The following is a 17,201-nucleotide window of genomic DNA, read 5'->3' on the forward strand; positions in this document are numbered from 1 at the left end:
GAGGGTCTGGAACTTTGGGGTGACACCTGGTCTGGAGATAGAGATTCACATGTCACTAATGTTCAGAAAGCCATTGCAGTGATTGGCATGGAGGCAGTCACTGGGGGAAGTGTATGGAGTGGGAAGACTTGGGGGCCGAGGATATCCTCTGGGGGGACTCAAGCCTAAACACTTTAAAGGGAGGAGGGAAATCCTACCCCGAAAGTGAGAAGACATGGCTCTGAAGTAGGACTAGTATCTCAGAAACCAAAGAAAGATGGTTTTAAAAAGAGGAAGGCATGAAAAGTAGCAAACCTGGAGAATGTTTTGATTGTATTTGCAATTACCCAGGTTTGTGCTGCAAAAAAGAAATGAATTGTTTGGGTAATACATGATCGTACCTTTTTTCTGTTCTACCAGGGACCATTAAATAATAGTATATTTGGATTTCATAAGTACAGTAGGTTTGGATTTCACCATTTCTTTTGAGTTTTTTTCCCTTGTAGTTCAGTTGACAGTGTAATATTAGATTTGTGTGTACAACGTAGTGATTTGACAATTCCACACAGGACTTAATGCTCACTATGATAAATGTACTTACCATCTGTCACCCTCTGATGTTATTATAATATCATTGACTATATACCCTGTGCTGTACTTTGCATCCCTGTGACTCATTTATAACTGGAATTTTGTACCTCCTAATTCCCTTCATCTATTTTGTCCATCCCCTCATCTACCTCCCTCTGGTAACCACCAGTTTGGTCTTTGCATTTAAGAGTCTATTTTTGTTTGTTTGTTTTGATACACTCGGAAAAATATTTTTAAAAACTCAGCCTGCATAATTTTTTAATGTTGAACGTAGTCTGTCACCCTCAGTATATTTCATTTTAATAGTGGTCTGATGGTAACTCCATTTCTTAAATATATGTACATGCACATACATATTCACACTCATATACATTTGGCATATTCTGCTAGAGAATATACTACTGTGAATATTAATATTAGCAAGTGATCAGAGTTTCCAGTTTTCAAGATACTTAATTAAAAAACAAATTTTAACAAATTAATTTCTTTTGTTGAAAGGTCTGAGATTTTTCATTCATTTTTAGGCTATTTTAATACAGCCACTACCAAAATTTTTGGTTAAGCCATCAAATGTTTAAAAATTATTCTATTTAGTATTATTCATATGACAATTATATTTCTCAGGACTTGCATGAGATGATTTTTAAGTAGAGCACCAATTACTGTACATTGTCAGTTAACAGTTTTTGTTGCCCTGATGGGGATGATGTGCCTATCAGACTTAGGAAGAGAACTACCACTTGTGTTGACAGTAATAATCATTTCGGGTCATTAGGAGCTGAGGGTAGCATTTCTAACTAAAGACTTAATAGCATTTAGGATGATGTTACTTAATCTCACCATTGAGTTTTTTCTTTCAAGAATTACATAAAAGCTGTTTCATGTAGTTTGACATTTTATCCTGCTTTTTTGTAGAATGGAAGATGGTGAACAACAAGTAAAAATGAAGTCCTTCAGGTACCATCGAGTTTGGTAGCTGGTGGGTGGAAAAGGTTGCGCTTGCAAACCTTTAGCCAAAGTAAAAGTTGACGTCAAGATAGAATTGACTCATGAATAGTAGGTTTTTCTCATTCGTCCTGCTCTGAAAAGTGTTACCTTTTCTGTCTACTTGAACAACATTTGGTCTTACATTGCCTTTAAATTTTTCTTAGAGGGACTGTTTATCAAAATATTTTCTTTAGGCACTGGAGAAAAGCTGATTCATGATATAAACAAATCACAGTTACTTCTGAGGAGCGTCTGGTTGTTAGGAATTCATCCGCATGAATTCTTTGTCAGTTGTTTCAACATCTTCTCAACGTCCACAAAAATTTTCCTACATCCGGCAGCATGGCCAGATCTCAGTTTTGCCTTTATTTCATTTATTCTGGCTTTTGATATGATTTACAAAACTCTGACAGGGGTCAAAGTGGCAGTAACTACACAGAATTAAGAGCCAGACCCCTGCTGCAGAATTATCAAGCAGAGAACCAGCTTCTGGTAAATATGCCTTTCCCTAATACAGTTCTTCAAAAATCTTTTAGGTGCATCTCCTTCAAGTGAAGTGCTTTATTAAAAAACTAGCTATTTTATCTTCCTCTGGTTTTCCTAGCTCCTACCATCATCACTCATTGTTCTCCACAGGGCCTTGCTCCTGCCTGTTCTCACCTGTCTCTAACCCCTACCTCTGAGACCGAACACCCCGTCTGCTGGACATTCCTGGAATCAGGCAGCTCCGTCCATTGCTAGTGTCCGTGCTAGTGGGTAATACTGGTAGAAACGAGAGGTGATAATTCTAGCAAGAGGATAACTATGACATTCTTCTAATCATAAAATTTTAATCTAAAAGTTATGAATGGACTAAAGCATGAGGATATAGCTAGATTTTATGCGAACGTACATGTAATTTGAATTCTATCCAGTTCACTCAAAAGTACATATTTTGTTCCAAGAGTGGCATTACCCAAGGGTGAACGGTTGGGGGGAGGGGGAATATTATCTCCATTGGTTTTCATTAGTGTTCTCCCCTCCCCCACTCTTTTATGTGGAAAAATTACATTTTCTTTCATCTAATTTCGTCTAAAGTTGCCATAAAGACAGGTCAGAGCAAGTCTCCTCCTTCTTTCCCATCGGATTGTCCTTCTTAAACTCTTCTTATGTAGAAATCCTGGAGGTGCTACGATCGAAGTGCCGTAGGCGAAACAGATATTTACAGTTAAGTGTGAAGGGCAAAAGAGCCTAACGCAAATGTAAGATATACAATTTTCCCCTGCAGTTTACCATCTATGAAAAAGGTCTTATCAATGGCCTCTTCCTGTTAATTGGCAACGTTTTTCTTTCCTTGTGACGTATTCAATAATACTGAATTTCCAACAGACGGTGGCTTAGGTCTGGTGACACGGTAGTGGTGCAGACGACACTGAGGCAGCTGAGAGAGGAAGGTGATTCATCCTGTAGTAGTCACAGACGGTTTCCCAGAAGAATAACAGAGCTGGGCTTTGAAGAAGGAAGAGGATTTTTCCAAGAATATAGAAGGGAAGGAGATTCTAAGCTTAGCAAAGAGCAAGTCAGAGGAGATATGAGGTGACTTGGCATGTGTGAGGACTAGCAAGTCGTTTGGCATTGCTCCAGAGTGACATGTGGAGATGTAGGGAACGCACAGAGTGATGCAACTGGAAAGGAGGGCACAAGCCAGGTCATGGAGAACCTTGGGATGTCATGAGGAAGTTGGGCCCTTCCTCTTAGGAAGTAAGATACATTTTAGCAGTTTGATACAATGGAATTAGATGACTTCATTTGTTTTCAAGTGATAATTCTGTAATTCTAGAAGTGGTTTGTATAGACTGGAGGACACTAGAAGTAAAGCAGATTAAAAGGCTTTTTGGGGTAGTGCAATGAGCTATCACCTAATGAATTAAGGTGGTGGCAGAGTGTACGGGGAGGAAGAGAAGACCTATATAAGAACCATTTTAAGAACTAGAACCTACAGGAGTTTGTGATTATTTGGCTCTTCAGAGTGAAGAAGAAGGAAGGGTCTAGAATGAGCCTGGTGATATCGGCAACCAAGATAAACTCTACCGGAGTAAATCAGGGGTAAAGGAGGAAGGAGAAATAAAATGGGGGTACATTGTAAAAAATGTATTCAGTGTGGGCTTCCTTGAGTTTTAAGGCACTTGTGAATCATTTAGGTGTATAGTTCAAGTTTTGAAGGTCAGGAATGGGGCGAGGTATGAACGAGATAGGGATTTAATGTTAAGTAGAGTATGAACAGTTGTAAAGACTTTGAGAGAAGGAGCTCTCTCAGGGTGAAGCTGTGGGGTGAGGAAAGAGTAGAGCCAAGTTGGGAATCTTGGGGACACCACTATTTAAGGCAAGAGGAAGAGCTGATAAAGAGACTAAGGGGACTGAGCAGAGCAGGGAGGGCGGAGGAGCAGAAGAGAGTCACAGGAGCCAGTGGAAGAATGAGGAGGGTCAGTACCGTCAAATTCAAGGCAGCGATCAGCAAGGAGTTGCATAAAATAAGGATGACCTCTGCTAGAAATAGTGTCAGTGGGGCAGGGTTTGTGGAAGGTTGATTTTAATAGATGGAAGGGTGCCTGCTTGAGAAGTGAAAGAGTGGAGATGGTGTTCTTTCAGGAAGCTGGCTGAGAAGGGAAGATGGTAGCGAGGTAAAAACCCCTAGGAGTGCGGAAAGGTGGGTTCTTTTTCCCCATGGGGAGAGATTTGCGCACATTTGCAGCCCCATGGGAAGCTGCTGGGGAGGAGAATGAAGTGACCATGCTGAAGTGAATACCAGCGAGGAAGCGTTAGGTAGCCTTCTAAGACTGAGGGAAGTTCTAAAACGACCCACGTGGCTCTCAGACACATCTTAGTTCTTGAAGGTTTCTGGAAAGAAGCTAGGGGAGGAAGGAGCCGGGGGTCGTTGGTGGGGTGAGAGACAAGCACCATTCCTGTGCTCAGCAGCTCCCTCTTCATCCCTGACCCGGAAGTGCAGGGCTAGAGCTGGGAGGAGGAGGGTGTGCTCGAAGGCCTCCAGCCCTGCCTCCGGGGTAGCTGTGGGTCTGCTCGATGTGAAGAATAAAGGAGGTTCTTTTCCTTCTTAGAGAAGCTCACAGCCAAACCGAAAAGCGGAGGAGAGATAAAATGAATAACCTGATTGAAGAACTGTCTGCAATGATCCCTCAGTGCAATCCCATGGCACGTAAACTGGACAAACTTACGGTGTTGAGAATGGCTGTCCAACACTTGAGATCTTTGAAAGGTGAGTTTGAAAATGGCTTCCACATTTGGTCTTTTTGTTTTGTTTTTAAAGATTTTATTGATTTGAGACAGAGATAGCGAAATAGTGACAGAGAGCATGAGCAGGGAGGAGAGGGAGAAGCAGGCTCCCCTCTGAGCCGAGAGCCGGATCCCAGGACCCTGGGATGGTGACTTGAGCCGAAGGCAGACGCTTAACCAACCGAGCCACCCAGGCGCCCCGCACTTGGATTCGTGAAGTCCTCCCTGTAACTGAGGTCCCGGATTCATTTGTTTTGTTGTTATTGGCTCCTGAAATTCTATGCTGATGTGTCTTTCAGTTTTATAGGCATCAGTTTGTTTCTAGGCATCAGTTTTGATGCTCATATTCTGTAGGTGGAGAGAATACTAATCTGAGTATTGAAAATATTGGTTTCACTAAAAGCTTTATCTTAAATGCACACAGTATGTCTTTCCATGTGTGTCATCCTCACTGTCTTTCATCAATGTCTTAGAGTTTTCGGAGTACAGTCCTTCCGCTGCCTCGGCAAAATTTATTCCTAGGTGTTGTATTCTTTTTGATGCAATGGTAAATGTGATCTCTTAATTTCTCTTTCTGCTAGTTTGTTAATAGTGTATAGAAATGCAATGGATTTCTTTATGTTAATTTTGTATTCTGCAACTTTACTAAATTCATTTATTAGAATGAATAGTTTTTTGGTGGAGTCCTTAGGATTTTCTATATGTAGTATCTTGTCATCTGCATATAGTGAGAGTTCTACTCCTTCCTTACCAATTTGGATGTCTCTTATTTCTTTTTCTTATCTGATTGCTGTGGCTAGGACTTCCAGGACTATGTTGAATAAAAGTGGTGAGAGTGGACATTCTTGTCTTCTTCCTGATCTTAGAGGGAAAACTTTCAGCTTTTCACCGCTAAGGATGAGGTTAGCTCTGGGTTTGTCATTTATAGCATTTATTATGTTATGTTCCCTCTCTACCCCCCTTGTTGAGTTTTTCTGAGTGCTGAATTTGTCAAATGCTTTTTCTGCATCTATTGAGGTGATCATATGATTTTTATCCTTCATTTTATAATGTGTGTTATGTTGATTGATTTGTAGATACTGAACCATCCTTGCATCTCTGGAATGAATCCCACTTGATCATGGAGAATGATCCCTTTAATGTATTAAGTTTGGTTTGGAAATATTGAGGATTTTTATGTTCATCAGGGATATTGGTTGGTAATTTTCTTGTTTTGCAGTGTCTTCGTTTTTGGTATCAGGGTAATGCTGGCGTCATAGAATGAAGGAAGTTTTCCTTTCTCTTCTATATTTTGGAATGATATAAGGGTAGGTATTCTTTAAATGTTTGGTAGAATTCACCTGTGAAGCCATCTGGGCCTGGACTTTTGTTTATTGGTAGTTTTTTGATTACTGATGCAATTTCATTGGTGGTAATTGGTTTGTTCAGATTCTTTCTTCCTGATTCAGTTTTGGGAGATTGTAGATTTCTACAAATTTACCCATTTCTTCTAGTTTGTCTAATTTTTTTGCATAATTTTTATAGACTCCTTCGGATTTTTGTGGTGTCGCTTGTAACTTCTCTTGCATTTCTCGATTTGATTCTTTTTCTTGATGAATCTGGCTAAAGTTTTAACAGTTTTGTTTGTCTTTATTGCCACTCTGATCTTTATTATTTTCTTCCTTTTACTGACTGGGTTTTGGTTTTTTTCTAGCTCCTTTAGGTATAAAGTTAGATTGTTGGAGATTTTTCTTCTTTCTTGAAGTGGGTCTGTATCACTATAAACTTCCCTCTCAGGATTGCTTTTGCTGCATCCAAGAGATCTTGAACCATTGTCTCTATTTTCATTCGTCTCCATGGATTTTTTCCTTTCCTCTATGACTTGTTGTCCCATTGGTCGTTTAGTAGCATGTTTTCTAGCCTCCACACGTTTGTTTTTCCAGTTTTGGGGTTTTTTGTCTTTTTGTTTTTGTAATTGACTTTGTTTCACTGTCATAGTCAGAAAAAAGTGTTTGATTTCAGTCATCTTTTAATTTCAGTCTTCTTAAATTTATTGAGACTTGTTTTGTGGCCTAACATTTGATCTATTCTGGAGAATGTTTCCTGTGCACTTATGTATATTCTCTTGTTTTGGGATGGGATGTTTTGTGTGTATATATATCTGTTAAGCCCATCTGTTGTAATCTGTCATTCAAAGCCACCATTCTTCTGGGTGATCTATCCATTGATATAAGTAGGATGTTAAAGTACCCACTACTATTGTGTTAATTTCTCCCTTTGTCTGTTAATGTTTGCCTTACATATTTAGGTGCTCCTGTGTTACATGCATATTTACAATTGTGAGATCCTCTTTTGAATCAATCCCTTTATTATTATGTAATGGCCTTCTCCATCTCTTATTCTAGTGTTTTAAAGTCTATTTTGTTGATATAAGTGTGCTTCTATCCCATCTTTTGTTTTGCTTTCATTTGCATGGAATATCTTTTTCCATTCCTTCCTTTTCAGCCTGTGTCTTTAGCTCTGAAGTGAGTCCCTTGGAGGCAGCATGTAGTTTGGTCTTGTTTTGTTATCCATTGAGTCACCCTGTGTTTTTTGACTGGAGCATTACCTTTATTTACATTTAAAGTAATTATTGATAGGCACATATTGGCATTTTTTTAAAGATTTTATTTATTTATTCGACAGAGATAGAGACAGCCAGCGAGAGAGGAAACACAAGCAGGGGGAGAGGGAGAGGAAGAAGCAGGCTCATAGCAGAGGAGCCTGACGTGGGGCTCGATCCCACAACGCTGGGATCATGCCCTGAGCCGAAGGCAGACGCTTAACCGCTGTGCCACCCAGGCACCCCCATATTGGCATTTTAAAAATTGTTTTCTGGTTGTTTTTATAGGTCTTCTCCATTCCTTTCTTCTTTTGGTCCCTTCCCTTGTGATTTGAGGACTTTCTCTAGTGTTATGTTTGGATTTCTTTCTCTTTACCTTTTGTGTATGTATTCTAGGTTTTTGGTTGTAGTAACCATGAGTTTCATATATAACATCCTAAGTATATAGCAGCCTGTACCAAGTTGATGGTCCCTTAACTTTGAACACATTCTAAAAGCACTACATTTGTACTCCTTCCACATTTTATACATATGCTGTCACATTTTACATCTTTTTCTTTTGTGTATCCCTTGACTCGTTTTTGTAGATATTATTTTACTACTTTTAACTGTCATACTAGCTTTGTAAGTGGTTGAGCTACCACCTTTACTGTATGTTTGTTTTTACCGCTGAAATATTCTTCTTTTATAATTTTCTTTGGGTTTTGGCCTTTTCTTTTCTGCATAAGCAGTCCCTTTAACAAAAACTAGATACACGTAAATCACCTTCCTTAGATTTCTACATGCGGTAGAACAGTGGCTCCTGTACTCCAGCTGGCTGAACATGTGCAGATCTGGAGAGTAGGCAGTGGGGAAAAGAAAGTTCGGCCTTGATCCCTTCAATGCCAGGCAGAACAGCGCAAATGTGGGGAGACTGCTTGGCATGCTTCCTTTTGGGATGTGACAGGAGGTCTCATTTTCATAACGATCCATTGTGAAACAGGATTCTCTTTTACCCACAACTGGATCTTGCATCAGTTGTATGCAATATTTCCCTTAAATCTTTTAGCAGTGAACATTCGCAGCCCCAGCTGAGGTCATTTGATTGCAACCCTAAAGTTACCCAACAAATTTGACATTCGCAACGCCCGGAGGGAGGAGGCCCCAAGGGAAAAGTCATGAATCCATCAACTAATTCAACAAACATGCCCTGAACATCAGGTAGGGTCCTGTCTGTGCTGGGAACTTGAAAAGGAAGGAACAAGATCTCTACGCTCTTGGGGTTCACGGTAGGCAAGGGAGACAGACCCAGGCAGAGATCATTAAACCCAGGGTGGTAAGTGCTACAGTGGAAGTAGGAGTGGGGGGAGCAACAAGAACAGCTCATTAGGGAAGACATACTGTCTCAATCCGGGGCAGATTCCTTGCACCAGAGCGCAGGTTTTTGCCATCGGCCCTTCTGAGGTGGTCAAGGACTCCTCACATCCTGAGTGGACCCTTTAGTCAGTGCTTAAGGAGAGGACCTAAGACACCTGGGTCTGCCTCCAGTGCCCTTACTGGAGTAGACCCCCCAACTTGCTCTGCAAAAGCCTGGACCCCAAATCATCAGAGGACTGCATGTGGATCATGTTATTTTGGTCCCTACATAATTAAAGACAAATGGATCGTGAAATGAATTTTTGCACTACTTTAAATAGTGCTTCTCAAAGTATCTGGATGGAGGACAATTGTTACCCACCCGCACCCATTATGAAATTCAGTTAATTCCTGGAAAAACGGTCATGGGCCAGGGTGCCACAATAGTGTCACATTTCCATAAAAGCATCTAATTTTTTTTTAAGATTTATTGATTTATTTGACACAGAGAGAGAATTCGCATGTGCACAAGCCAGGGGAGTGGGAGAGGGAGAAGCGGGATCCCCGCTGAGCAGGGAGCCCGAAGACGGGATTGATCCCAGGACCCCGGGATCATGGCATGAGCCAAAGGCAGACGCTTAACCAACTGAGCCACCCGGACACCCCTAAAAATGCTTATTCTTCATTTCTGTACTCACCTGCCACAGTTTGCTGATGACACTGGTCTGCAGACCACACTTGGAGTAGCCCTGCTTCTCAGCATGTGCCTTCAGAGAAACTGGGAATTCTGTGTGTGCAGTCATCATACTGGGGCTCAGTGGGGGTGCAGTGCTGCATGCATACAGGTCCCAGAGGCAATCTCCTGGGTTCAAAGCCTGGCTTCCTGATTTAATAGCTTGTGACTTTCAAGTAACTTCACATTCTAATCCTCAATTGCTATAGCCGTAAACTAGGGATAATGCATTTACCTGGGTAGGGTCGTTGTAAAGAATAACACCTATAAAGGGCAAGCACAGTGTTTACTCAGGGTGGAGGTGGGGGGAGGAGGAGTAGCTACTGTGATTTTGAACATTTTAACCTAATGAACACTGTGATAAAGGTAAGTGATCGTGTTTCCTTGTTTGTTATCTCTTGGGGCACCGTAGCATCTGCCTTGGGCTCAGGTCATGGTCGAGTCCCCAGCTCGAGCCCCACATCAGGCTCCCTCTCTCTCTCAAATAAATAAAATCTTAAAAATTTGTTAGCCCTCATTGGCACATGTACAGAATATCACAGCATGTGTTTTATACACACCTCAGCCTGGCTTCGGCCCTGCCCTTACCCCCCTCATTTTCTCCTTAGCACGTCCTCCCTCACTGCGTGAGCTTGCCCGTTCTGGCTGATTGACAGAGATAGGGTATCCCCAGCATATTTCTGCCACCCTTTGGGCCAGACAAGCAGACAGCCCGGCCTTGCTCAAATTGATTTATGGCTGTACCCTGGCCTGAAACTGTCTGTATCTTTCGTTTTTCTCAACTCCCTCCCACAGGTTGCTGTGTAGTCATTGTAATAACAAGAAATCATTTGAGTTCGTTCTTGGAGGCCCACTTAGAAGATAGATTCCGAAAGAGATTTTCATTTGCTTATGCAAGGCTCATTAAGGGTGCTACCAGTCTGAAAAATCTTTATCAAGTAAGACTATGAGGTGTTTTGATTTTCCGGGCTTTTCCCCCCCAGACTTAGGTATTTGGTGAATTTGAGCTGCAAATCCATCCAAGGGCCAGTGTGTGGTTAAAATGTCCCAGGGTGGGGAAAACAACAACAGAAACCTCTCAGGGTATTAACCCATCTTTCTCTTGCAAAAGCAATTTCTCTTGTAGTCCTCAGAAAGAGGGACTTGGGGTTAGGAAAGATGAGAAGTTTAACAGAGGGGGAAATTGGTTTACCTGTGAATTACCCTCGCCTGGATATTATCTGGGGACAGGGTACCTTCGCTTGGTGGACTGTCCCTTGCGCCCCCTTGTGGCCACAAACGGCTTTCTCCTGTTGAGGTGGTGGATGCCTTCAGGGCAAATGGATTTGGTACCTCCCTTATTTCTCTTATTCAAACTTTTACCTAGGTCATGACCTGCTGGTTCCTCATTTTGCCAGCTGTTCAGTTAGAGACTTTTATTTTAATACAATAAACTGTGCTAAGGGCTTAAAATGAATTATTTCATTTATATTTTATACATTTTTATATATTATCAGAAGTCTCCCTATGATTTTTACCATTTGGTAAAAACATGCCATTTGGAAAATCTTATGAATCCATAGAAGTAATTAAAAGTTCCACAGTCTTCCTATTTAGGGTAATTCACATAATCAGGTTTTTTGGTTTTGGGGTGGGGGGGTGTTGGTTTTCTAAGTAGGCTCCATGCTGGGCATGGAGCCCAACACAGGGCTTGAACTCATGATCCTGAGATCAAGACCTGAGCTGAGATCAAGAGTTGGATGTTTAACTGACTGAGCCACCCAGGTGCCCCTGAAGAGTTTTAAGAAGCTAAGGAATTATAGATTCTAACTAGATTCTTGAATACTGTTGCATGTAATTATAGTGTTATAGAAAATATAGTTCTCTTTGGAAATCCAGCTCCTACTGTCTACACATTTAAATATAAGCGAATAAATAGTTCCGAGGACTTGGAGTTTAAAAGCAGGGCATCTTAATGTAGTACTATTGAAAGAATGATTACGATAAAGTTGTAGAATGTGCTAGAAGTACCAACTCCAATATAGCGACAACAGAGCTCATTTTCCTTGAGCACTTACTATGTTTCCAACTCTATTTTCCATAATTTTTGGACTTATTTTTAGGTATGACAAATTCTTATGCAGGAGATAATTATAGACCTTCATTTATTCAGGATAATGAGCTCAGACACTTAATCCTTAAGGTAAGTCAAGAGTTATATTTGTCTAAGCTGTGTTTGTCCTTTCAGTTTTACTTAGATGGGAGGCAGATTTTCTTCAGTTTGCTTCCTGCTGCCAACACACAGGGCTCCCTAGTACACCATAGCTCCCTTCCTACAAAAATAAGTTGCTTAAGTAACCGTGTCTTAGTTTGGGCTGATGAAAGTAGAGGCAGGATAGGCACTTTCCAAAGTATGGAACAAAGCTTGTCCTAGTCCTAAACTGGCACTGCCTACTGTGCTCCCCTCCTCTGCCATGGGGTCTGCCCCCCTCCGTCACCACCTCCTTCAAAGCCATCTACCTTGTATTCTTTTCTCTTCCGGATCCTGTTCTCTGCACGTTAGCCAGTTACTGCTTAATGGGCTCTTACTCAGTGCTTTGACATTTCTGTTCTCATCATTTCATATGCATGGGTTTTCAGATTCGCTCGTCAAGACGTTTATTCTTCATGGAAAATATGACCATGTCATTGCTTATTCTGCCCCCAGGAGGTGACAAATGTCTTGTTCTTGTGCTATGACTCCTGGGTTTTAAACCACAGCATGATTAAATAGAAAGATTCTTTATATATATACTTGGTCATTTTTCTTTTAATTTTTTAAAAAACCTCTTCTTTTATCTGAACAGCTGAATTTAAATATACTATTCCCGATAGGAATGTAAAGGATTTTTTTTGAAGAGCAACATTTTTAAAGTTAGCAAAATGTACAGTATGCTTTGGAAGTTTTCTCATCAATCTTTAAGTTTGGTTTTTTTTTTTTTCAGTCCTAATATAACACTGGTTCTGCCCTTCTAGAATGTCTGCCTAACTCACCTCCTGTTTGTTTCCAGGTAGTAGACATTAATCAAGGGAGTGTCCAGGGGAGTGCTAGACTCCTCCTGTGTCCATACATATCCATTTCCATATAGGTTGCTTCACAGGGGATATACTGGGCAGATTTCAATGGGAGTACCTGAGGTTAGAATTCATTAAGTTTGGATTTAAATGAGCGACACCTTATTATTCAAAAAGTGTATTGTAGGATGTCTCCTCTTTTCCTTGTCCCCACTCTATGCCTCCCCTTCATCTCAGCACATCCTTGGGCGGTTGTTCCTGCTGTGTTTGGATACCTTTATAGTCTCTACACGCAGTATAGAATTTGGGATAGGTCATTTTCGTGTTAGAAAATATCTCAACCAAATATCCCACGGCCCGACTTGCCATGTCAAACCTAGTTTAGACTAGGGTTCAATCTGATGTTTTGCATCAATCCTTTTGTAGCTTAAGAAAATGTCCTAATTTTACTAGCTCTATGACCACTCTTTGTTTTATTGCTACAGGAATTTTCACAGTATCTGAATGTGTGTAAGAAAGAAGATATTTAAAAATATTCACTTTTATATTTTTAAATCCTAGACTGCAGAAGGCTTCCTATTTGTGGTTGGATGTGAAAGAGGAAAATTTCTCTTCGTTTCTAAATCAGTCTCCAAAATACTTAATTACGATCAGGTATCCAAAACTGATGAACGTAGAGGATATTTTCCACATGATGTTTAATTTCTTTGAACACATACGTATTTCTGAGTTCTCTTCCTGAACTCTGGGCTGTGGGCACTTAGGTTCTGCTAGCTTAGAACTCCCAGAGAGATGGAAATGTATGGAAAGATGATGGGTTTTTATTTCTGATTGTGTTCCCTTCCTGACCTCCAGCAAGTTATTTTCCTGAGCTGCAGCTTTCTCTTATGCAAAAAGGGGAAATGGTGATTACACCTGTCTCTGAGGATGAAAAGACAAAATAACTGTCACATTTGAGACTGTCTGAACAATGTTAGTTGTCCTTCTGTTTCCTCCAAAAGACAGCATTATTATTTACTATTAGGTTATATGCGTTGCATAACAGCTTTTGATCTAAGCTCTGGCAACAAACTCTAAAATTCATCTTTTATTTAACTACCTTTATAATCTCTTTCCTCCTCATGCCTGAGCGCCACTTAATTTGAACTAGATACTCAAAAGCTCTGGCACTAACACTAATCCAACAGATTGAATAAACTAGCACCTGTGGTCACCTTTAAAATAGAAATCAGATAGACCACAGCTTTGCTCTTAAATAATTCCCAATAATTTCACCTATATTCTCCCCAAACATGAAAATTTGGGAGATAGAAGATTCACAGATGAGTTGAATAACAGAAGAAGAGGCATTATGAGCCTACATACAGAAGGAGTAAGAACCAAATGAATCATACAGCTGGCTATCGTGGTATTGGGAACACAAAGGCAGGTCAAGACTTGGTTATTCCATTTCCTAACAGGATAGAAAGAACATCACACACACACACAGACAACTTACAATTCAGGATAGCATTCGTTCCAAATTAGTGACGTGTCCCACTGGGCACTGACCTAGCATTTCAGACCATTCAAGAGTCATACTGACGACTCAGGAGGACTTTGGAATCCCCATGCGGTACGGTCTGCTCCTTAGCTTTTCAGATTCAGAAACCTGATTTGCTTTGAAGCATAGAGTTATGGGTAGAAACTTCTATTAACCAATCACACAGTAGATTGATTTATAAAATGCTATTTTTTAAAATATGAGATCTCTAACTGCCAAGCAATCCAGGCTACTTGTCCATTTGTCCAGCTGGTCCATGTGTTCTATCTTCTATAAGAATGTCTACGTAGGTAATAAAGTATTTCACAAGATTGGTGATCACTGTGGGTCAGGGAAGGCTTCCTATACAAAGTAGAATGTCTGCTTAGGTGTTAAGATGAGTAGAGAAGAGGAGGAAGACATTTCAAATTGAGGAGGGAGTCGGGAGTAAAAGCCAATTGGCCGGAGTGGCTAGGGAACTATGAGTTTGTAGAGAAGGGGTAGTGAATTCTAGGTGATGAGACCACGCGAGCGAAGGCATAGACGTGGGAATGCTGTACATAGTGGGAGAAGTGGGATGGGAAATGGGAGGCGTTCTAGGTTGGATTTTGTTTTTTATAGTACAGTGATTAAAAAAAAAAATCTAAGTCACACCATAAAATTAAAGATACTTTGTGACTTCCATATTACAGTACAATCTCTTTACTTTTACCAAGGATAAAAAAATTTAAAGTAAATGATAGTATGATTTAGAAGCAACAAGTGAATTGGGGGATTTTAACCAGAGTTCACTGAGTATTAGCGATTAGGTGTTTGTGTTTCCAGATACAGTCTTGTGTGCATGTTCTTCTATCTAGAAGTATCACCACTGTGTAGCCACTGCTTTTAACACTAAGTTAATGTCACACGGGGTAGTAGATGTCTCTTTGCGCTTAAGTATTTACCATTTGTTTATGTGAAGAAATGTAGAAAAATTGTACTGATTTTAAATGAACATCTACCTTATAAATAGGCTAGCTTGACTGGACAAAGCTTGTTTGACTTCTTACATCCAAAAGATGTTGCCAAAGTAAAGGAGCAACTTTCTTCTGATATTTCACCGAGAGAGAAGCTGATTGATGCCAAAAGTAAGTGCTTATTTCAGCATGTCCATAATTTCATGTAAATATAATTATTACTTAAAAGCACAGCTATACAGTATTTTGAAAAATTAGCTAATTATGGTTTTATCAAGAGGAGATTTAGTAAACTTTACAATCGTTAACCTCAGAGTTCAAAAACAGTTCAGAAAACAATGTAACTGGGGCTCCTGGGTGGCACAGCGGTTAAGCGTCTGCCTTTGGCTCAGGGCGTGATCCTGGCGTTATGGGATCGAGCCCCACATCAGGCTCCTCCGCTATGAGCCTGCTTCTTCCTCTCCTATTCCCCCTGCTTGTGTTCCGTCTCTCGCTGGCTGTCTCTATCTCTGTCGAATAAATAAATAAAATCTTTAAAAAAAAAACAAAAACAACAACAATAACTAAATAGAGAATTCCTATATTCATATACACATACAAAACCAAATATATTCATATGAAGATGCTTTGGGGAGTATGTGTTTCCATTATTCAGCTCTATGCTGAGAGACAGTTCTTATATGAGTTAGGTCTACTCAAAATGAAAGACTTTATATAATTGTGCTTTGGAAGTGTAAATATTTTTATCTTCTTTGAAAATACCTCTCTGAAAATGCTTACTGCCAAACAGTTATTTATAGTATAAAGTAATGATGCTTTATGCCATTGATTACTACTATAAGTTGAGGGGTTTTTTTTTTCATTTAAAAAAATTTTAAATTTCATATTACCTTTGTTTCTACCCCTAGGAGGAAAAATACAGGTAAACTACAAATGTTTATAAGTCATAAAACTAGGATTGCTTGGCATATGTTCTTTTTGGTATATTTCACTTTGTGGTTTACCATATAATGATGTCATTGCTTTAAGTAACCATTGTTCTTTTTCAATTTATAAAAAGAAAAGGTAATAGTTTTGAAATGTGTCTCCTAACATTTCCTATCATCTATATGAAAATATTCTTCTCTACCTGTTCTCTTGCCTCCTCCTGCTATGAAAGCTGGTTTGCAAGTTCACAGGAATTTCCACAGTGGAAGGACTCATGTGTATTCTGGCTCGAGGCGATCCTTTTTTTGTCGGATAAAGAGCTGTAAAATCGCTGTCAAAGAAGAGCATGAATGCTTATCCACCTCAAAGAAGAAAGGTATCATCGTTTTAAAATATCAAGTGATTTAAGGCATGGTTCTAGAATTAATGTCCTAAAAGCTTTCTATACAGAAATAATAAAGTTGTGGTCAAGTCAAATACTTGAGGCCAAGAGCACCTAAGGAAATATTGTTTTTTAACCAGAATTATTTAGATTGTCTCATCCTATCTTTCAAATTTATCAGGTAATTACAGGCCCTTATTCCCCAAGATTTCAAAGGTGCTGTTGAAATTGCAATTTGGGGGCATTTGAATGGGAATAAAACTTTTATTATGAAAGCCATTGTTTTAAAATATACAAGTTAGGTCTTCTTAAAAAACTGCAATAGTACAAGAGCCTGATTTGGTTAATTTTGGTGAAAGTTTAAGATCTTTCAGGTGTAGTTTCAGTACTTTTGGTTCTTTGGTAAATAGTGCTAGTTCCGTTTTCCTGTGATTCTTTTACAGATTTGTCTTATTTACATTTTTAATTGATGTAACACTCATCTGTTTTACTTGCCTGAAAAATTCTGGGGACTGAAAAATGTCTCACACTTTTTTGCCTAAGAACATCTTAACCTATTAGATACAGGATTTCCTGTGCAAATTTTAATGTGAGATTTGCTTTCCCATCCTTTAAGAGGATATTGATACTGAGCTGCAAGATTCAACTTATTTACAAGTTTTGCCAAATCTTTTTTGGCAACCACCTAAGATGATAATCACTCAACACTCACTTATTAAGATGTAGCTGTGCCAGATCGGAAACTGTACTAAGTGTTTTCCTCCCCATGAAAAACTATTCTTACCACAGATTTAAAATCAGGGAAGAAAGACCTGAAGAGTTTCAGTAACTTGCAGAAAAGGAAATCGGTGAAACAAACTTAGGCCTTCAGAGGGGAGGGGGGTGGGGGACTGGGATAGGCCCAT

General features: G+C 39.8%; 1 protein-coding gene across 5 annotated transcripts in view; it reads left to right on the forward strand.

The window, feature by feature from the left end:
• The window catches only part of ARNTL2 (aryl hydrocarbon receptor nuclear translocator like 2), a 109,710-nt gene that overhangs the window by 53,445 nt on the left and 39,064 nt on the right, over nt 1-17,201 (forward strand). For 2 of the 5 annotated variants that reach the window (XM_019797366.2, XM_019797367.2), the window contains 5 exons: nt 4,653-4,810; nt 11,579-11,658; nt 13,071-13,163; nt 15,044-15,158; nt 16,147-16,290. In XM_019797366.2, coding sequence (XP_019652925.2) covers nt 4,653-4,810; nt 11,579-11,658; nt 13,071-13,163; nt 15,044-15,158; nt 16,147-16,290 — 590 coding nt within the window. Of the gene's footprint in view, nt 1-1,485; nt 1,528-1,977; nt 2,300-4,652; nt 4,811-11,578; nt 11,659-13,070; nt 13,164-15,043; nt 15,159-16,146; nt 16,291-17,201 lie in introns of those variants that run through there. The other 3 variants (XM_011222191.3, XM_034644759.1, XM_034644758.1) reach the window with 3 other exon arrangements.

The sequence above is a fragment of the Ailuropoda melanoleuca genome, chromosome 16 (assembly GCF_002007445.2).
Source record: "Ailuropoda melanoleuca isolate Jingjing chromosome 16, ASM200744v2, whole genome shotgun sequence".
NCBI classification, from domain to species: Eukaryota; Metazoa; Chordata; class Mammalia; order Carnivora; family Ursidae; genus Ailuropoda; species Ailuropoda melanoleuca.